The 23706-nt window shown below is 34.6% G+C and overlaps 2 protein-coding genes across 2 annotated transcripts; one reads left to right on the plus strand and one right to left on the minus strand.

Moving 5' to 3' along the window:
- The first annotated feature begins 515 nt into the window (after positions 1-515).
- Positions 516-2962, plus strand: LOC127244939 (flavonoid 3',5'-methyltransferase-like). Its single transcript, XM_051265545.1, has 5 exons — positions 516-670; positions 1527-1612; positions 1695-1839; positions 2050-2181; positions 2486-2962. The coding sequence occupies exons 1-5, from the start codon at positions 518-520 to the stop codon at positions 2783-2785; spliced, it is 816 nt and encodes a 271-aa protein (XP_051121502.1). The 5' UTR covers positions 516-517; the 3' UTR covers positions 2786-2962.
- Positions 2963-14712: 11750 nt separating this feature from the next.
- On the minus strand, positions 14713-15956 carry LOC127245004 (uncharacterized). Its single transcript, XM_051265646.1, has 5 exons — positions 15825-15956; positions 15581-15706; positions 15140-15463; positions 14833-14963; positions 14713-14728 (listed from the first exon to the last, which is right to left on the minus strand). Exons 1-5 carry the CDS (start codon positions 15954-15956, stop codon positions 14713-14715), a joined length of 729 nt encoding a protein of 242 aa, XP_051121603.1.
- Between the last annotated feature and the right edge of the window lie 7750 nt (positions 15957-23706).

Raw genomic sequence — 23706 nt, forward strand, 5'->3', positions numbered from 1 at the left:
ACACATAATTTAATTTCCAAATGAAATACTCCCTCCGTCCCATAACTATAGTTTGGGTTGTGTTCGATACGGGATTTAAGGAATATTGATATTATATTAGTAGTGGGTAAAAAGTACAGGTAAAAGACTTTTTTGCCCTTGTGGGTGTATTAGTATAAAAAGTAGTGGCAATTGTGTAATAATAATGAAAAAGTAAGGATAGTTTTATACTGATATAATTATTTATGGAAATGAGACTATTGTTTTAAGACGGATAAAAATAGTACTATTTGTTTTTGCAGCACAATTTTTCCTAAGGGAAAAAACGGCACATCAAATAATACAATATTATAAAAATAATATTTGGATGTGCAGTATTGGTGAAGAAATTAACAATAATACCTCCCCTAACCCACCTACCCACCCACTCACCTACTAACCCATACAAATAAAATTAAATTATTTAATGAGGACATATATATTAAAGTAAATATTTAAATAAAGTAGGCAATTTGATTGGGATTCGTCTATAAATAAGATGAAGCTGAAGCCATTGGGAAAGCATAAACAAAATAATTTTTATAAGTTATATCGAATTGAATTTATTTATTTTATTTCTCCCAAATCTTTCTCTGTAACGATGAAAGAGAAATTTTCATGCACCATTCTCCAGAGTGAAGCCCTCACTAAGGTATTTATTTATTTATTTATATTTCGTATTTATATTTGTCTATTATTTAACTATTTTAGGGATTCGGCGGTGGCCGGAGATGGACAGCCGCCGAATACGGTTGCCTGACGGAGAAATTCATTAATATTTCTGGTGGCTGATAATATATTTATATATATATATATGGAATTTTAAGTGTGCATGCATTTGTATCTATATTTAGGTTAAGCATTTTTATTTTTATTATTATTATTATTATTATTGGAGTTGATTTATACAGTATAGATATATATATATATATATTGCAATTTACTTATTATTATTATTTTAATAGAATATAATATTTAGAGATTACTATTTAAAAAAAATAAAATTAAAATCAAATTTGAATAGAACACATGCTATTGTGTTTTCCCATGTTTTGATATTTTATAATTATTTTAAAAACAGAAAAAATAAAAAAATAAAAAAATAAAATAAAATTGAATGACAGGATAAAACTACTGTGTATGATGTGTTTATCTGATGATATTTTTTATTTAAAAAAAAAAAACTTTTTATTTAAATAGTATGTTAAATGTTATGTTTTATAGGATGAAGCTATGTAATATAGTTTTATATACTGTATAACTAATAATTGTAAAGTAAACGAATAAAGAAGGAAGTAAACTTAGCTAAGAATTGTAGTTTGTATTATGAATATTTGGATTATTTTTAAATTTGATTAAATAAACAATAAATTTCAATTGCGAGATTTGTTAGAATGAAAATTAAGCGTATTGATTAAATAGTAAAGAAATATATATATATATATACATATAAAAAACATTTATTAGTATATGTTAATTTAATTCAATTTATTTAAATTATCATGCAGTATCTTTTAGAAACAAGTGCTTATCCACGAGAGAATATACTGCTTAAAGAGCTCAGAGATGCCACAGTCAACAAATACGAGCAGCTGTAAATATTCCTTATTATTATTGTTACAAAAATAAATTTGTTGTAATTTATAGTATGGTTAATAAATTAATTTAATTTTCAGGAGTAAGATGAATGTGCCTGCTGATGAAGGCCAACTTTTATCGATGTTATTGAAATTAATGAACGCCAAAAAAACCATCGAAGTTGGTGTATTCACAGGATACTCACTTCTAGCCACTGCCATCGCCCTTCCTAAAGATGCTAAAGTAAGTATCATCATAATAAAAAAAAAAAAAAAAATTGAATAGAAAATAAAATTTTGATATGATATAAATAGATATTCAATATAATATTAAAGAAATAAATTTGAATGTAATTTTTTTCGGAGAGTTTATTTTAATAGTGTGGAAGAAGATTGAAAATATATGGAAACAAAGTAAATTGATTGGATGTAGTATACAATTAAATTGAATTAGGTGGTAGCGATCGATCCGGACAAAGAAGCATACGAGGTAGGGCTTCCGTACATAAAGAAAGCCGGCGTCCAACACAAAATCAACTTCGTTAATTCTGACGCCATGGCCGCCATCACTAATCTCATTGATGATGTAAGCATTTTTATGCCGTAATATATACTCTCTATTATATATATATACACTATATTTACCTTGTTTTGTCTCAATATGATTTTTTAAGTGTTATAATTTCCATGGTTTATTTTTTTATTGTTTTGTTCTCTTTTGTGATGTTTTATAAACTATTTTGATAATTATAAAAAAATAAAAAAAATAAGTAAAAACTAAAAGAAAAATTGCAAATATTATAAGACACTTTAAAATAGAAAGAAATAGAAAGCAAGGATGGAGGAAGTATATTGTCATCACTCTTTATTATATTTATTATTTGATTTAGGGCGAGGAGGGGACGTTTGATTTTGCATTTGTTGATGCGGATAAAGAGAACTACATAAATTACCACGAGGAGTTGCTAAAGTTGGTTCGGGTTGGGGGTATTATCGCCTACGACAACACCTTGTGGTCCGGGACGGTGGCATTAGACGACAATGATCTAACTCAAGAATGGATCGATAAAATAGGGAAGAATCGCATATTTCTTAGGACACTCAACACATTTCTTGCATCTGATCCACGGATCGACTTGGTTCAGCTCTCCGTTGGGGATGGCCTTACGCTTTGCCGACGCCTTAAATAAAATAATAAAATTTTAATTTATAACTCCATGCTTAATTAAGTTTTGGCCTATGTCATTAATGTTGTTTTGAACCCTTCTATTTTAATTTATCGCAAAAAGTGTTATAGTTAATTTACTTTTTGTTGTAACAATAATTATGGTTGTCACATGTTAATTTGAGGCTATTTTGTTGTAGTATTTTCTTTTTGGTTTTTTATTTTTTTTTATCTTTAATTTTGCTCCTTATCTACTTCTAATCATCAAAAGGTTTAATAATTATGATTCTAACTAAGCGTTTGTTTATGGGTTTTGGAGGTAGGTTAAAGGTTAATTTTTTAATTAAAATAATTGTTTAAAATAAAATAAATAAAAATTGATGTGATATTTTTTAAATATAAAATTATTTTTTGATACAATATAATATAAAAATAAATAATTAGAATTTAATTAATTATTTATAGTGGAAAATTAGCAAATACTAATAATATTTGACGATTACGGTGCTAATTTAGAAAAATCAGTATAGTACTATTTTTTTTATAACATTGTTCAAGTCTTCAGAAAATACGTAGGAATTATTCCGATAGTATCAATAAAAAATTCAGATAGCACCAAATATATACTCTATATACCACATTATATAGTTTGTAGAACATTTCTATAGATCACCAATCATATTTCTATAGAACACTTGAAGAACAAGCAAATAACACATAAGTCTTATTTTAAGAGTACAATGCTATCTACACTATATTTTCTGAATATTCTTTGAGGAAAATGAGGGTTGGAAGTACACAAACCAACCGAGCTTAAATTTCTCTACTTAGTACACTCAATTGTTTGTTTGTTCACTTTTTTATATTTTCAATTTTGTTTCAACACTATCCATTAATATATTATTTTTAAGAATTATTATTATAAGTATTTATTCATTATTAAATTTTTTATTATTTCAAACGAATCGAAAACCCAAAAATACTTTTAAAACATGTGTAAACACCAACTTTGATAGTGTAATGCCCACTAAACAATGTCGACATGATCAACTTTTTATTTTATATTTTATATCATGAGAATGAAGTGGGTAAGAAAGCATAATAATTTTAAAAGTGAACGTAAGTAATGATTATATTTTATGTAGAAAAGAAAAAATAAAAATAAAAATAATAATAAATAAAGATGTGTTTGGTTTGTACCATAAAAAATAATAATAAATAACGATGTGTTTGGTTTGTACGTATGAGTTTCGTTTTTTATTTAAATTTAATTTAAATGGTATATTAATATAACATTTTATATAATAAAATATTGTATTTATGTTAGAAATAATGAACATTAGATAGTTAAATTAAAAAAAAAAAAAGGATAAAATGTAAATACTCATTACATTACCACTACATTTACTATTAAAATAATAATGATAGTTTTTGGGTAAGGATTAGAAATCATAAAGAAAAATTAATTTTATATAAAATATATTTTTGCGATGGACGGTTAAGAAATTTTATATTCAATTTTAAATTTAGTAAATTTATATTTAAATTTGATCTTATTCATAGATAGATTATTAGATTTTAGTATACCGAGTCTATTGTGTATTGTTTATATATAGGTCTTTTATTTTGATGATTAATAATACAATTTCATTATTTTCTCAAAAAAATTATAACATGATATTAGAGCCTACTTTTCTCCTGCAGTAGATATAGTCTACCAACATGTGTTTCTCCTGGTACATTCAACCTATAATGTACCAGAGGTTTCCCAATTTTGAGATTTTTTTATGTATAGTTTATAGTCCTTTTTATTTCTAATTTTGATTTTGTTTTTAATTCTGATTTTGTCTACATTTGAAGTCATGTCTGCGCATCAGTCTGCGATTCTGCTATTCGTCTGCTGCCCTGTTTTTTATTGCATTGAGGGTCTCATTATTTCCGACTTTGTGGAAAATACTCCCGTCGTTTTCAGCTCTAGTAGAGAGTCATGTCGTTTTCGAGTCCGTTGTGAGTTCTGTTATTTTCGATTGTAATTCAGTTGAGAGCATTGTTTTTAGCTTTAATATGGTAGAGGAGCGGCGGCAAAGACAAGCAATTGTTATTTTTATTTGCTGTCTTTTGCGTCTGTATTCAACTTTCTTATCAAAGTCAAGTTGATATTTTTATACCACTTGTGTTTAAAGGGATGTTGAGATATTTTAAATATTTAGTTTTAGATTTAATAGACTTATATTTAGATTTGATCTTATTCATATATTAGATTACTTAGATTTGAGTTTATCGAGTCTATTTTATATTGTCTACATAGAGGCCTCTTATTTTGATGATTAATAATACAATTTTATTATTTTTCCCCAAAAATTCTAATATTTATGATATTTGAACATAATATGTGCTCGCGGAACCATTATTTTTTGTCATGTCATTTTTCATAACAAATCTTTCTGGTCAACACCCTAACAATTTTTTTTTATGTAATTTAATTCATGATAAATATATACATATATATATATACATCCTTTTTCGTACGAAGTCATCCATAACAACGCACATTGTAAAAGAAATAATTTATCACGATTTTTTCTAATTTTGTTACGGCTAGCAGAACAGAACTTTTCTTATGGTATTTGTTACGCACTTGAAATTCAGTAGAAAATATATATATATTGTTCACACATTAATAATATAAAATTGGTTATCACGCATACAAAAAGGATTGAAATTTGTATCGTTCATATTTAGAACATCTCCAATCCATTACTTTTATTTTTACAATAGCTACAGTAAAAATACAGTTGTTTTATAGTAATTTTACTCTAATCATAAACTTCAATTTTCACTCTAAAAAGTATATTCCCGGTATATTCTTATTTTATATTATTTTATATAACTTTTTATATTTATAAATTACACCCCAACTTTAATTTATTTTTACAATATAACCCATATATATAATTACACATTATATATCACTTTTCGAAAGATAAAATTATATATCACTTTTTAAAAAATAAAATAACACATTATTCTTAAAAAAATAAAATTATACATTATTTTTTTTAAAATTTAAATTACATCTCATTTTTCTAAAAAATAAAATTATACAATATATCCAAAAAAAATAACAAAAATACACAAACACCACAAAAATATCACACAAACTCCACTCCATACAATGTTACTCCAAATACAACGCTGCAAAAATAGGGGTTTTGATGCAATTTTTCAACAATAAAAAGTAAAATCCGAAAATAAGAAATTATCTTCGAGTTTGATATAATTAGTGTCTGAGATTAGGAATTTCTAAACACTGTAGGATATATAAATAAAATAGAAAAATAAAACTACAGACTTGAAAATAAAGTGGTGATCCCCAAAGGTAATTCTTTTGAATTTGATGTCGATTGAAGATGATTAGTCAGAATAGACCCGACTCCTTAAATAACCCCTTAAAGAAACGGTTTGAACCGCCGTCTGGTCGGTTACAGCAACCGCTGTCAACCGCCCATAAAGTCTTCTTCTGTCGACACGTGTGTTAACCGACTCACCAACCGCTCGCGCCAGTTACAGCACTCAACTGTCTCGGCCGACCGCTTCTGAAAACCTCACTGCCTTAAATGGACGGCTGGTCCCGACCGACTACTCAACCGCCCAGCAATAACCACTGGCTTCTTAGACTGGTCGCTAGACCAAACGACTCATCGGCCACCCCATCAAACGACCACCATCTGATTTCTCCAATCGGCTGAACAATGAATCATCCAGACGATTCAATGGTCGCCCCAACCAAGCTACTGAACTACTGTTTACTTAAGTAGGCGACCAATTAACAGACCTTTTTTCGACCGACCTCAGTATCAGCCGTCCTTCTTCGCCCGACTTCCTCTTTCGACCGACCTCCGTATCAGCCGTCCTCCATCCGACCTCATTTGGTCCGACCGCGAACCATCCTACAGCGAACCAACCGACCGGCTCTCTTTGCCTTATCTCCTTAGATGGACAACTGGTTCAACAGACTATCCTCTTGACAGACCTCCGCGTCTGCCGATACTTCTTCTTTGCCCGACCTTATCACGTCCGATCTCCATGCCCGACCTTGTCTTGTCCGACCTCCGTATCTGACTTTATTACGTCCGATCCTCCGTGCCCGACCTTGTCCCGTCCGACCTCCGTATCGGCTGATCATCTTTCCTTGTCCGACTTTCTTTTGCCTGACTTCTGGGCCGTTTGGCTTATATTCAGACTCATCCAGATCTTACTGCCATTATTTATTATTATTATTATTTTTTGTGCTCAATAACTTGCCTCCTCCCGCCCAACTCCTAAGCGTCACTTCTCGGGACGTTTAGAAGTTTGCAGGCCAGCATCCGAGGCCACGTTAGCCCTAGATCCGACCTGCATCATCCGAGGTCACGTCAGCCTCTGATCCGACGTCCATCTATTGCGTACTGGTGGTGGCCTGCGCGTTGGTCGATCTCGCATTATAATTTCAGCCACCATTTCTTCAGCACCTCCCCATTGTTCGTCGTCTGGTGGATGCGTCTCTCTAAAAAAGGATTCTAACCTCCCCGCTTTGGATGCTAAAATGGCCAGATCTTGAATGTCATGGGCCGTTAAAGCCTTCCGCAGTCGCGTGTGCATATTCCTGACCATCAAGTTGGTCATCTCGCTCTCCTCAATGACTGTCGGGCAACGCCCCTTCATTAGACGTGTCCTTTCGATGAACTGTGAGGCTGACTCTTCTGGACATTGTTTCATTTCCAACAAATCAGAAAGAGAAATGGCTGGTAAAGGGTTGAAGAATCTAGTATGGAATGCCATCTCTAAACCTTCCTAGGTTTGTATTTGCCAGGTGGCAGATTCACAAACCATGAAAAAGCTGTCCTGGTAAGAGACAAACCAAATAGTTGCAATTTATAAAAAGGGTTATTACCGACTTCTCCTAACTATGCTGTGAACCGACCCACATGTTCTATGGTGGAGGATCCGTCTTCTCCTGAGAAAGCATGAAAGTCTGGCGGTCGATAATTCCTTGGGAGAGGAAAATTGTTAATGATCCTTTCTGGAAAAAGGCCTCTGATATGCCGGTCTATTCATCGTTTGTGGATTCATTCCGAAATGCACCCGCAGAACTTGAACGATGTCTTTCGGATCCACTCTAGGTGGAATAGGATCGAACACCGGAATGGGATTATGGGCTTGTCCCCCCAACCTCTCTTCCCTAGAGAAGGCTGGCTCGGCTGGGATGGGATTATGAGTCTGTTTCTCAAACCTCTCTTCCCTAGAGAAGGCTGGTTCGGTTGGGATGGGATTATGAGTCTGTTCCCCCAACCTTGCTTCCCTAGAGAAGGTTGGTTCGGCTCTGACATCCAATGGAACATTATTTGGGTATGTTAGAGGAGTTTTTCCCCTGTCAACCCTAGTAGTGGCACTTGGCAGAGTGCTGTCTACATATGATTGCCCTGCAAAATTTGCTTGTAATCTGGATGGTGACATCCCTGGCTGTGACTGAGTAGGTTGCAGAGTAATCCTTGATAAAGCCTGATCTAGCATATTTTGCATAAGGTTTTGTTGCTCACGCAACATGTTTTGCATTGCCAGAGTATGCTGATTGTTCAATTGTTGAAAATAAGACACCCAATCGGCAGGTACTTGTGGTACTTCCCCTGCATTCAGCATAGCAGGTGGTGAAATTGTTTCTCCCACTGGTGTTGAAGAGACTTGGGGCTGTGAGCCTGCCATATGGATCATTTTGATTATTCGGCCGAACCTCGGTCGTATAAAATTCTCGCTTGACGTAGGATCAGTAATCTTGCCTTTCTCCCACTGTGGTCGCCAAATTGTTGATGCAATTTTTCAACAATAAAAAGTAAAATTCGAAAATAGGAAATTATCTTCGAATTTGATATAATTAGTGCCTAAGATTAGAAATCTCTAAACACTGTAGGATACATAAATAAAATAGAAAAATAAAAATACAAACTGGAAAATAAAGTGGTGATCCCCAAAGGCAATTCTTTTGAATTTGATGTCGATTGAAGATGATTTGTCAGAACAGACCCGACTCCTTAAATAATCCCTTAAAGAAACAGTTTGAATCGCAGTCTAGTCGGTTACAACAACCGTTGTCAACTGCCCAGAAAGTCCTCTTCTGTCGACACGTGTGTTAACCGACTCACCAACCGCTCGCGCAAGTTACAGCACTCAACTGTCTCGGCCGACCGCTTCTGAAAACCTCACCACCTTACATGGGCGGCTGGTCCCGACCGACTACTCAACCGCCCAGCAATAACCTTTGGCTTCTTAGACTGGTCGCTAGACCAAACGACTCATCAGCCACCCCATCAAGCGGCCACCATATGATTTCTCCAATCGGCTGAACAATGAATCATCCAGACGATTCAATGGTCACCCCAACCAAGCGACTAAACTACTGTTTACTTAAGTAAGCGACCAATTAACAGACCTTTTTTCGACCGACCTCAGTATCAGCCGTCCTTCGCCCGACTTCCTCTTTCGACCGACCTCCGTATCAGCCGTCCTTCTTCGCCCGACTTCGTGTTTTGACCGACCTCCGTATCAGCCGTCCTCCGTCCGACCTCATTTGGTCCGACCGCAAACCATCCGACAGCGAACCCTACCGACCGGCTCTGTTTGCCTTATTTCCTTAGATGGATAACTGGTTCAACAGACTATCCTCTTAACAGACCTCCGCGTCTACCGATACTTCTTCTTTGCCCGACCTTCGTCTTGACAGACCTCCGCGTTTGCCGATACTTCTTCTATGGCCGACCTTATCACTTTGAACTCCGTGCCCGACCTTGTCCTGTACGACCTCCGTATCTGACTTTATTACGTCCGATCCTCCGTGCCCGACCTTGTCCCATCCGACCTCCGTATCGGCCGATCATCCTTCCTTGTGCAACTTTTTTTTGCCCAACTTCTGGGCTGTTTGGCTTATATTCAGACCCATCCAGAATCTTACTGCTATTATTTATTATTATTATTATTTTTTGTGCTCAACAGGGGGAATTTGGGGATGGGTTGAAGCCCCTCCCCCAAATTTTGGCACAATTCACTGCATTTTTGTAGTGGGTTGGAGTTGCTCTTAATAAGCGTTATATAGCACAATACAAATGTATGACTCTCCCATACTAGTAGATAATAGTCAAAATTTGAACCTAACAACAATATGGGAATAAAAACATTCAAAAATCCACAATGAGATATCCAATAGATGAACAACAATCTGAACGCCCAACCTAGCAACGATCCGCAAACAAAAATATTCAACAATTCATAACGACAAACCTCACGAAACGAAAAAAACAATTCTATCAATCCAAACAACAATCCCACAATAAATTCAGATGGACAGACCAAAGCAATAGAGAAACCGTCGACTACTAACATCCATGAAGGCAAACAACAAGACGTAGAGGAAAATATATTGAGTTAAAAATTCAATTATATGTTAAATGTAAATTGTTTAGACTATCAGTCAAATTAGGCCTAAAAAGTTATCTATTAAATTTATTGAGTTAAAATGTATTTAATAAATGCAAATCTTCTACATGAAATCCATTAAATTGGGGCAAAGTAATAATAGTGAATAATATACAGTTGTAATCCAAATCTAAACGCTACATTTATTTTTCTCAGTTTCATCGTGGAAAGAATGGCACAAAGAACTCATTGTTCTTAAGGAGTGTTGCACTTGAAGAACACAATATATTCAAACTTGAAGATTGCGATTCGATTTCTATCATGAAATATTAGAAACTAAATTGAAAATCGAGATGACCAATTATCCAAATCAAAATCTAACAAAAAAAATTTCAGAACAGGAGACAAATTCGAGTTTAGTGTTGCACGTGATCTTCTTGAAGCAAATTCGGTCTGCCGCCGATTACTTTCCAGGATAAAATGAATAAATTGGAATCAATAGTTCCACTGCGAACCGAACCAAGAGATTTTTTAATTTTTTGAGATAATGTAAAAGCAAAAAAAAAAAATTGCAGAGTTGTAGTGATTTTTATAGTTAATTCACGTGTTCGTTTGATGGATTTGGACAAAATTCCACTATTCATCCTAAATTTTTCCCCCAAAAAATCAAATCAAACATCTATTTTTTATTTTTTATATTATGCTAAAAATCAATTTTACTTTCAAAACATCACATCATCACCTATTTATATCACATCATACAACTATTCAAATTCAAAATTTTTACTATTCAAATCCCAACTCAAAATCCAAACCCCCAAACAAACACACCCTAGTATTTTGTTGGTGTATTTGTTCTTTTATTTAAGAGGAATATTAATATTCCGAGGACATAAAATCCGCAACCACCCAACTTTTATTAGCACACGTTAAAAACTATTGTAACAACTTTCTTTTATCCTATTAATTTAGATTTTAACAGTTAAAATAAAATAAAATAAATTAATCAAATAAAATGAAAATTAAGAATTAATTGAATTTTACCGCGATGGAGCCTGGCCCACGAGCCCCACGGCCCTAAAGCCCAACCTTGACTATATATATGAGCCCAATCATATTTCAAGCTAGGCCCAAGCCTAGTTGGACCCAATCCAATCCAATTAGTTCTTTTAATGGGAGTAGGGACAACATGGAATTTATGGATGGTATAGTTTCTTTAATCTTCCCATGTGGGGAACAAGACCTTTCAAATTCCTCTTCGTTTTCCTCTTTCATCTTCACACACCGACAATCCCCCACATGAAAGAGGAAAAAATAACAGCTCGATGAATGAAAATTGAATTATGCATAGGATAAGTAGATTTCCCCTTTGAATTTTCCTTTGAACAGTACATAGTTTTTATCAACTGTCCAAAAGACACGTTGTTCTTGAATTGTTCAGTTTCTTAGTAAATAAATTACATGCCGACACAAAATCCTTGTTCTTAGTTTGGTTCTTATTGTTTGGTCTGTTTTGGCCATGGAACCCATCCTGGTTCTGCGAGAGTTTCTAAAGTTTTGTGCCTGAATAGTTCTCCTTTGAAGCGGTCCCATCTTTTCTCTCACATAGGTGATCTTTTTAAGTTTCCAAGTGATACAACACTTATTTAGTGTTCATTAAAGCAATCATTTTCTATCCTCCTTACTTTGTCACCATTTGTTCAAATGAATGTATCGATATTAGCCCCTACAGTGACACACAAAAATCTTATAGGCAGGTTGTCCCATTGAACCTAGTTTTTGGGATCTCCAATCTTTCTAGGTTGGGTTTTCTTTTATAATTTTTTTTCCTCAGCAGGCTTTAGCCTCATTCCTCTTGTCAGTTTATAAATTGCATCACGATTTAACTCTTTGGTTAGCGGATCCGATAGGTTATCCATTGACGTAAAATGGTATATCGCAATAACCTTAGTTGTGATCAATTGTTTTATGGAATTGTGTCGACGGAGAATGTAGCGACTCTTTCCATTGTATATTGTACTATCTGCTATACCAATAGTAGATTTGCTATCGCAGTAGAGGGTTATGGCAGAAACAAGTTTGTCCCATTCTAGAATGTCCTCAAAGAAGTGGCGAATCCATTTTGCCTCTTCTCCGACTTTATCCAATGCAATGAACTCATATTCCATTTTAGATTTGGCAATAATTGTTTATTTTGAGGATTTTCAAGAGATTATTGCACCAGCTAGTGTAAACACATATCCACTAGTTGATCTCGAATTAAGAGTATCAAATATCTAGTTCACGTTTGAGTAGCCTTCTACATAGCTAGATGTCTACGATAGTGCAGTCCGTAATCTCGAGTGTACCGTAAGTACCTAAGTACCCGAACGATGGCTTTCCAATGCTCACAACTAGGATTACTCGTATATGTACTCAGCTTGCTTATAACATAAAATATGTCGGGTCTGGTACAGCTCATCAGGTACATCAAGCTTCCAATTATCCGGGCGTATTCGATTTGTGATACACCCTTTCAACGACTTTTGGATAAATGGATACTTATGTCCAATGGGGTTGCCGTTATTCTTGTATCATCCTTGCTGAATTTTCAAGGATTTTTTCGACATAATGAGTTTGACTCAAAATTATACCATTTTCGGTTCGTTTGATCTTAATTCCTAATATCACATCAGCGAGACCCATGTCCTTCATGTCAAATTTAGAACTTAACATGTCTTTGGTGGATTTAACGATGTTATCGTTGTTACCAATGATAAGTATTTTCTCTACGTAAAGACATATAATCAAATAACCTGACTTAGTGGTCTTTGTGTATATACATTTATTTCGTTCATTGATTTTGAAACCACTATCCATCATGGTATGATCAAATTTCTCATGCCATTTCTTTAGAGTTTGTTTAAGTCCATACAGTGATTTCACAAGTCTACAGACTTTATTTTCCTTTCTTGGAACTGTAAAGCCTTCCGGTTATTCCATGTAGATCTCTTCATCAAGATCTCCATTTAAAAATGTCATTTTCACATCCATTTGATGTACCTCAAGATTCCGCGGAGCGTCTATAGCAAGGATCATCCTAATGGATGTTATTCTTGTGACAGGAGAATATGTGTCAAAGTAATCTAGGCCTTCTCACTGCTTATAGCCTTTGATTACAAGTCTTGCCTTGTATTTTTCTATTGTGTTGTCTAGTGTTAATTTTCTCTTGAATATCCATTTTGATCCAAGATGTTTTGAACCAGGTGGGAGATCTACAAGTTCCAACGTGTGATTCTAAATAATATAATCAATTTTACTTTTTAGAGTTTCTTTCTAGAGAGGCGCTTGAGGAGACCTCATCGCCTCAGCATATGTTTGAAGCTCGTTTTCAAGGAGATAAGTGAAATAGTCATTTTCAAACGACTTTTCAACTTGTACTCGCTTCTTATGAGCTCAGGTTCTTGAACTAGTTCAGATGGGGATTCATACACTTTCATTCGATCTTGATTCCCTGTTTTGTGTTCTCGACTGACCGAATTAGATTCAGCGCCTACCTTTGTAGGGAACACATTTTCAAAGAATGATGCATTATTTGATTCTATTATCATATTCTTTGCGATATCCAAAATTCTTGAATCAAATACCAAGAATCGATAGGCAGTATTATTTTGTGCATATCCTATGAAAATACAGTCCACTGTTTTGGGACTGATTCTTACACTTTTAGGAGGTGGCACCACTACCTTAGCTAGACACCCCCACACTTGAAGATGTTTGTAAGATGGTTTTTTACCTTTCTAAACTCATAAGGGGCTTCTCCATCTTTTTTCGAAGTATTAAGTTAAACAGATAATTACTGCTTAAAATTGTCTCCCCCCACATATTTAGGGGTAGTCCACAACTTAACAACATCACATTCATCATTTCTTTTAATGTGCGATTTTTGCATTCAGCAACGCTGTTTGATTGAGGTGAGTAAGGTGAAGTTACTTCGTGAATTATTCCATTTTGCGAATAAAATTCACCGATCAGAGTATCAAATTATCCACCCCTATCAATTTGAATTTGTTTAATCCATTTGATAAATTAGTTTTCCACTTCATTTTTGTACAAAATAAATGTACTTAATGCCTCATCTTTGCTTTTAAGTAAATAAACATAACAGTATTTTGTACAATCATTAATAAATATAATAAAATATTTATTACCACCCCATGTTTGTATAAATTTTTAAATCACATGCCACTGTGAATGAATTCGAGTGGTTTAGTTTCACGGTGTATTGTTTGGAAAGACGATCAAGTTTGTTTTGCTTCAACACAAATTTCACATTTATATTTATTTAATTCAAACTTTGGAATGTGGTTCAAGTTAATTAATCGATGAATTGAATCATAATTAACATGACTTAATCGATTATGCCATAAAGTAAAGGACTCAACAAGATAAACAACAAACTTATTATTATTATTTTCAATGACAGGCATAATACAACAATTCAGAAGTCTATCCTCCACATAACCTTTACCCACATACACTCCTAATTTATGCAAAACAAAATTATCACCATTTATATTAGTATTAAAACTGTGTTTCATCAGGAGGGTCCTCGAGACTAGGTTCTTCATCATCGCTGGCACGTACAAGACATTAGTCAGCATCAAAACTCTTCCAGACGTAATCTTCATAAGCACATTTTCTCTTCCCTTGACTTTAGCAGGAGCAGCATTCCCCATGTACATCATTTCTCCTTTGATACGCATGAATGAGGAGAACTGATTCATGTCCATGCAGATGTAGTGTGTTGCTCCCGTGTCGAGCCATCACTGTTTCTTGTTCGATCCCATCACATTTGCCTCAGAGACAACATATGTCAGATTGAATGGCTCTTCATCTTTAGTAACAAAGTGTGTCTGATTCATCTCTTTTTTTTTAGCGCTTTGCAGTCTACCGAACGGTGTCCAAGCTTCCCGAAATTGAAGCAAGTGCCTTTGAAACTACTCTTTTCTTTCTCAACACCTCCAGATGGCTTCAGCTTCTCCTTTTCCTTGTCCGCGGGCTTCCAATTCTTTCCAGACAGCTCATTGTTCCTCGGAGAAGTCTTGAAACGAGAGCTTTGGCCTTTGTGTTTGACTTTATTGGCTTTCGTGCCGAGCATTAGATGTCCCCTACTTGCCAGGTTTGATCTATGCTCCTCTTCAGTTTGGAGACGATTGATCAGTCTCGCCATATCCATTTCCTTCCATTTGTGTTTCAAGTAAATCTTGAAATCACCCTAGTTATGAGGCAATTTTTCAATTATTGTCGCCAATTAGAAGGCTTCACTTAGCTCTATCCCATCGGCCTGGATCTCATGCATAATCAGCTAAAACGCATCAAGCTATTTTGTAACGCTTTTTTCATCGACCATTTTGAAATCCAGAAGCCGTTCGATGATAAATTTCTTTGCACCAGCAACCCCGGTTATGTACTTTTTCTTCAGCATCTCCCACAGCTTCTTAGCCGTTAGCGCGTGCCGCTAAACACCACACATGGAGTCACTCAAGCAGTTCAGTACATAAGTTTTGCACATAAAATCTTAGTTTCTAGGCTTTCAGAATTTGTGCTTTCTGTTCTTCCAAGGATCCTTCAGGCACAACAGATGCATCCTCCATCAGCCAGTCTACCAAATTCAACATGGTTAGATAAAATGTCTTTTGCTGCCAAGTTTTGAAATTCTGCCCGTTAAACTTTTCTGGCTTTTCGGCTGCTGCAGCAACAGGCTGCATTACATGGTCCTTAACATCAACAGGGTTGTATATCCTCCAACTCGTCTAGTTGTTGTCCGGCAGACACAACAAGACCCTGTGCAAGTTCTGCAGCCATACGCTACGGACGAGGCAGAACAACAGCAAACGGTCTCAGACAGGTATCAACAAGATCCCATTTTTTCTCTCCACAACAGGCTGGTTGGAGGTTGCAACAACAAGTTGTGCCCCCTTCATCGCAGCCTTAAAGGCCTATTTGTACGCTGCCTTCGCAACCTTTTTGGCAGCAGCCCTCCTGACTGCGTCACGAACTTCATGCTTGGCAGCAGTGATTTCAACAGCCTTATCGGTTGTGCGGGATGACTGCAATTGTTGTTAGAGGAGATTCACCATCTTTCTAAGAATTAATTTGAGGCTCCATATTGATGGGTAACGAGAAGATTCACAATCTAGATGATCTTCTTTGCTTCTAGTTGCTCAAAAGAAGACTTTTCAAGCTGCTCAGTTCCAAGATATAATACCTGTTAAGGAATAAAAGATATGGTATCAACATATTTTATTTTTAGTTATTGATATGATAGGATCCAAGGCAAAATTCTCCAGTGCTCCTTCATTTTGTGTTGTCCAAATATAGTAGACAGTGCCCGCAAAACCGATATGCCTCATGAAGTGTGGGCTCTAGTCTTTGTCTATACTGTTCTGAAGCTAGTTCATAATCCATTGGATCGAATCATAGTCCAAATGAACTTTAAGTCAAATATAGATGTCCTTCCAAATAGAATTGGCATTTAAATAATGTGTTGGATGTCCTTCGGATGCCCCTTGAACACACAAAGGATCTATATCGAGGAAGCTCATACAATCCTTAGTTTTTTATTTACCTAACATCGTAAACCACAAAATAAATGTGTACTTAGGGAGAATCAGTTTGCACCAGTTAAGCAAGGAAGAGAGCCACTTGATTCTCGAGTTTCTGAAAATGTTATAAATAGATTGGATAGCATCACCATGGCTGAACCAACGAGTAAACTCAACCTTAGTATGATCAACGCTCTCAAAATAAGAGATTTGCTTATCTCGAGTAGAAGCTAATGATTTCATAAAGAATGAATCAGGAGATACATGTTGTCGATGCCAAACATGGTGGAATTTAAAGTATCAATGGTGCATCCATTTGACCCATAGAGATTTTTTTTTCGTCGAAACCTCCAAATGAATTTGGCAAGCATAAAAAAATTCCATTTCGTGAGGGAACATAGACCAAGCTCACCTTCATCCCTTGGCTCACAAATAACTTTCCAAGAAACAACTGCTGACTTGTTTTGCCAAAGAAATGTCCACAAAATCTTTGTAATATAATGAATGAACGTGATGGGGCATGGGAAAGATTGAAAGCCAAAATAAACATATACCTTGGATAACCAAGTGGAGTAATTCAAGACGACCCGCGTAAGATATATTACAATAGCTCCATTTCCGAATGTATTCTAAGATCGAAGCGACCAAATCATCAAAATGGGTGACTTTCAATTTACTAGGGGCAACCCAAACGCCAATGTATTTAAAGGGAATAGTAACCTTATTAAAGCCGGTAGCTAAGACAAGGGATTCGGTAATCTCATGGGAGGCGCAACCCACATAAATAGTAGTTTTCGTAACATTCAACATGAGCCCAAAAATATCGCAAAATGAAAAATGCAATCAAGCAAGATCCCAACCGAATAGTTGTCCCCACAAAACAAAATAATATCATCTGTAAAAGCGAGGTGAGTAATTTTCATCTCCGAACAGACCGGATAAAAATTCAACTCCCGGTTATGGTTTTGTGATAACTCCAAATTTGAGCATATTTTTTACTTATTAAATATGGGTATTATTTGGAATTTTTATGTGAAAACTATCATAATATTTAGATTATGACATATTTTATTGATTTTTTTTCACTTGATATGATCTAATTATCCATAGTAAAGATTCACTAACCTTTTAGCCCAATTTAAGCGAAATCCAAGCACTACAAAAAAATAGTATATTTGTAACGGAATTCTGTTACTAAAGTTCACGTAGCTAACGTAATTCCATCTCAAATTCCGTCTCTAATATCATTAGTAACGGAAAAAGTGGATTTAACAACGAAAAAATCTTGTTACAAAATTGATATTTTTTGGTAGTGAAGTCTATATGATTGATTTTAAACGAAGCGGCAAAGGTAGACACATTTTGTATGAGCGACGAGAATCCTGCTCAAGCCTAACTACAACGAAACCATGAAGTTAAATTCTTATTTGTTTGAGCGAAGCGGATATCACATCGGTACAACCATTTCAGTTCCGACATGCAAAGAAAGCCAGCTCCACTTGAGTGATGCCGATGCCCTCATTCCGCTAAAGCGGGGAGAAAGATCTGCGCCCGTAGTAAAGGATGCAGTGAGAAAACTAAGAGTTATGGAAGTTTCAACATAATATAATAACTTACCGGTCAACTACCTAATTGCCCAGCGCTTCCAACTAACCTTTAACAACATCTCAATTGTTGTTCTCAACTACTCAATTGCCGTTCTTGATTTCTCTATAATTAAGGCTAGTTTTTTCTTTATAAACAACATTTAATCTCCAAGTTTTAGTGCATTACTATTATTCTGTTCTTTTGATTTGAGAGTTACAAAATATAAAGCGTTATCTTTAGTGTGGTGTAGGTCAGGTGATCAATAGAGCTTTCATCACCTTTGATTCCCCTTAGTTTTGGCATTCCAAGAAGATTTCTTGCTTTTATTTTTTATTTTAAATTACTATTTGTTAGTATAAATTTATAGTTTTTCATTAATTTTAATGAAATATCATTTTTTTTTCTTCAATTGCATCTTCATTCACAAAACCCTATTTGTATTTAATTATCTAAGTCTTTATTCTTGTTAAAAAATATATATATATATATGGTAGAGCGAGAGAAGGATTAACCATTTAAGCCTATGATCGTGTCGCAATAACAAATAGTAGGTAGTTCGTAGAAATTAAGTACGAGGGACCCTTGTCGACATGCTTAATTTTGATTTGAATTTAATCATGATTAAAAAGAAGTATCGGAGAGGTAGAGCCACTAGAGAAATAACATAATTAACAAGTCATTAGAGATAGGTGTTTTCTAATCAAGTCACGAAAATATCTAGTGACAGTGTTTGTTTTTTTTTTAACTAATGTTCTTAACTGGATGTCGCTAAAACTTTGTTGTAACTCCCCTAAAGTCAAGTATTAGTAAATTCAAGAATTTGATTCAAATAAACAAGTATGATCACATGTTTTATTTATGTCTTATACATGTTATGTGTATTATATTGTTCAATTAATTCACCATCGTCATCCGCTCATTTCGTCCAAGAAATATCTAGCCATTTAGGAATATAGGTCACTCGCAAACATATCACTTTACCCTACCATCAGTATACTACTATTCATAATCCATTCTCATTCAACAGTCATTACTCGCTCACTTCCACATTATATGTATATCGCTCACTTATAGCCACTCCGCTCACCCTCATCATCACTACACTCATCGCCTAGGAACCACTGATCCGTTCACTTTCACTTTTCTCACTTCACTTCTTTATTTAATTAATTGTTTTTACTATTTTTCTTGCTCAAGCGAGCCTATTACTGCATTCTCCGCTCAGCCAGACTCATCTGTAAGAATTCTTCTAATTTTATTTTATACCTTAAAATCTTTGAGTTCGACTTGTATACTCACCAATTTAAATGAATATAATAAATATATTTTTTTTATAGAAGAGAAATTGATAACTGCAACTAAACTTTCATTAAATCAATATCTGACCATCTGCAATATATCAAAATTTACCGATTTAATTTAATATATTGAAACTCTTATTTTTCACTCATCACTTTGCATATTCAAGAATGTAGACGAAAATTCTATAAATTTAATGAATAAGTAAGATAAAAGAGTGGGTATCCTTGCTTTAAGACTTTTTCCCCGGAAAAAAAGCCATAAGTCTTACCATTGATCGCCAATGAGAAAGAGGTGGTAGAAACACATTCCATCAGAAGTCCAACAAGATTTTCCAGGAAGTTCAATTTTTAGAGAATCACATGAAGGAAATCCTACAAAATTGAGTCAAATGCATTGCGGAGGTCCAGCTTTATCATGTATTAGGGGGAGCTTCACTTTCTTGAGTAGTTATTATAGCGCTCTTGGAGTCAAATGATGTTTTTAGCCATATGTCTATCTTGAACAAACTTCCCTTGGGCTTTATCAATGATGATGTGGAGTCCAAGCTTGAGCCGATTGGCAAGAATTTTAGAAATTACTTCGTAGATGACCTTTCAACACTCGATCGTTTTAAAATCTCCCGCTCCAAGAGAAGCTGTAGATTTGGGAATAAGCACAAGATTGGTGTGGTTCACTTAAGAAGTTTACCGTTCTCAAAGAAATACCTCACCATATTGAACACTTTTGCCCCAACAATGTCGTAAACCATAGTGTAGAAATCCAGTGAGTACCCATCACTTCCAGGGCCTTGTCCATACCTATATTTTAGTAAGAAAATGACCTTCCTAAAATAGGGCCATTACAGATGACAGCATCTTCCGGTCCTATAACATCCGTTTGGTTTCCAAGAATATTTGAATAGAAGTCCATGAAATCCTCTACAACTTGGTCGAAAGAAGTAGTGGTCGAGCCAATCTCTCGAGTAAGATTGGCAATAACATTATTCTTTAAGTTTTTTTTTTTTATCATTGAATAGAAAGTTTGTGAATATTGTCATTTTCCACAAGAACTTTAGACTTAGTTTTTTTGTCAACAAAGGAAATGGTAATCTTCTGCAAAAGAGCAGCATTTTCTCTAAGAGTAGATGGATTGACTGAAGAATATTGATTAGGGGTGGCATCCATCACTACCTGATAGCCTTCAGAGCTTGAATATCTGCTTTTGCACAGTCAATATTACGTGAAAAGTGATTTTTATTCAAGCGGAGATTCTTCCTTCAAACAATTTCAGTTTCGTGAGGAGGCAAATTTGAGTCATGCCATCCACTGGAATGTTCCAACACTTCTTATCATGTCCAAAAAATGAAGGATACGGGGACCACTGTAACACCCCCAGTTGGCTCATACTAAAGATGCTATCGCCACACTACATCATGAAGTCGTCACCTCCTACTTCGGGACCCACAATACAGTGTTAAGGCTAAAATTAACTATAAAAGCGCATTATCTGTTAAAAAAAAATCTGATTTATGAATATATACAAAACACACTCCTAAACAAGAGGTTTTTCTGGTTAAAAATTTACACATAATACAATAGATGTAAGTTCACTCACTCAGCCCGTCTTTTTATATCCCGAGACCTCCCCTGTCCCGGAGGTGCCATGCATACTTAAACCAAATATTTTTCTTAAAAGCAGTCTAGAATTAAATCTATTTTAAGAACTAACGTGAAATATGTCATGTCATACCTTTTAAAATAAAGTCTAATCTCCATCAATCATAAAATACGTGTCATGTCATGCCAATAGTGAAATGATACAACAAAGATATCAAACTCGACAACAATGCACATGCACATATATATATACATCCGCCGAAGTAAGCAGCCGGAATACCCTTCGCTCCATAATAATAGGCTCACTGCATCTGTCTAAGTGAGCAGCCAGAATAACCTCGGCCCCGTAGTAACAAGCTTACTAGACCATCATCAATAAATAGCCGGAAAATCCTCGGCTCAAGGAAGGACCTGATAAACCGATAATAATATAACGGTCATCCAGTCACTTCCATATACCCACCATACGACTCCCCCAATCAATACATGGATAGCCGAACGTTGTCGTCATTAACCACAAGACACCCCATAGTCTGTGATAGCGAAGATAGGACCCCCACTGACTAGCCCTATTCCATGTAATGTAGTAGAATCCGTACAACCTGGAATCACCCAAGGGAAAACCCAGAAACTCTACTCCTCCTCACGCGCCCTAACGGGATCACGTTTGGAGTTTGGCATATGATTCTAAACTACCGGTAGACCTCACCAGTGATCAGTCCAATTAGTGGAACAACACCTAAACGAATGATTAGACCAACTACGTCTCAAGTACAATGGGTCTAATCCTTGAATGACCGTGCGACTAAGTCACCCAGTTGTCTTACTACTATCGTCCACTATCGCCAAAGTTTTACGGTACATCGGGGTCGAATATCCTAACCCCAGATGATGCATTTGCCTAGCACTACCGCACACGGCGACTAAACGATAGATCCATAAAACATATCCGATAAACCGTGCAATATGTGTGCAACATGTCAAATAAATGAATTTACCGAAAAGGGCTGGTGAGACAGCTTACCTATCCTATTTTTCATAAATTCACCTACACAATCAAATACGTATATCAAATATCATATATCGTGAAGTCTCCCACATACATATACACATATATATATATAAATATATACATGCACTGACAAAATGATTCACATAATATCAAATTAACATATTAATCATAATTTCATACAACATGCATACCTAATTTCTCAAAATTAAATTTAGTTCATTACTGCTTAACTCTTATCGACACTCTCTAGCTTTTGCAATCTCACTCAAATCTCCTTCAACGTACACCTGTCCCATTATTTACTCAAATCAGATGAGCTATATGCTTATTCATAGGAGCTACTTGCTTATTCAAAAGCTAATTTCTATAATTAGCTCTTTGGGTTTCAAACTTTTATATTTGCTATAATACGATATTCTAGCTATAAAACTCTTATAACTCATAATATTTATATTTTCCGATTATTAAATAAAAAATACTTAAATATATGAATAAACAGGCAGGTGCAGTACACTGCCGTTTTCAATCCAATTTGGATTGATGCAAAATTCTCCGGATATAACACTAGGACTACATATAGGCTATTAGCTAAAGAAATTCGTCGATTAAATAGCCAAATAGCTAGTTATGAATTTTTGAAAAATTTCTAATTTAATATCTTCAATATCTAAATTTATATTAAAATTTATAATTAAATTCTACGTATAATTAAATCGGAATCGAAATTGGACGGCTAAATCTTTTTCTTTCTTCTCCTTCTTCGCGTTCTGCTTCTTCATCTTCAATGTGTTTTGTTTGCTTTTACATATGAATATATATATATTTTATTATTATTAAACATTATTATTTTCTTTTACATATAAATATATATATATATATTATTATTATTAAACCTTATTATTATTATTATTATTATTATTATTATTATTATTATTATTAGTAACGTTATTATTATTATTATCCTTACCATCCTTATCATCGTTATTATCATTATTATATTAAATTATTATATATATATATATTATATTTTATATTTATCTTTATCGATATTTATTCGTTTAACAGTCTTTTTCAATCATAATCAATATATAAAATAGGAATAAAATTTATTTCGGAATATTAATTTCTTGATTCCAAAATATTATAAAAATATTATTTGCCATAATAATATTATTTTATACACTCCGAAATCGGGGCATTACAATTCACTCCCCCTTAAAAAAATTTCGTCCCCGAAATCTAAACTCAAACGCATAACAACACTATTCAATTAAACAAATGTGGGTATGCTTTGAACATCTCTTGTTCTACTTCCCACGTGGCCTCCTCTGCTCCATGCCGGGACCACATTACTTTTACCATACGAATATCTCGGTTCCTCATGGTTCGAACCTTTCTGTCCATGATCGAAAGAGGC

Source organism: Andrographis paniculata, unplaced genomic scaffold (assembly GCF_009805555.1).
Source record: "Andrographis paniculata isolate CXL003 unplaced genomic scaffold, ASM980555v1 Contig21END, whole genome shotgun sequence".
NCBI lineage: Eukaryota > Viridiplantae > Streptophyta > Magnoliopsida > Lamiales > Acanthaceae > Andrographis > Andrographis paniculata.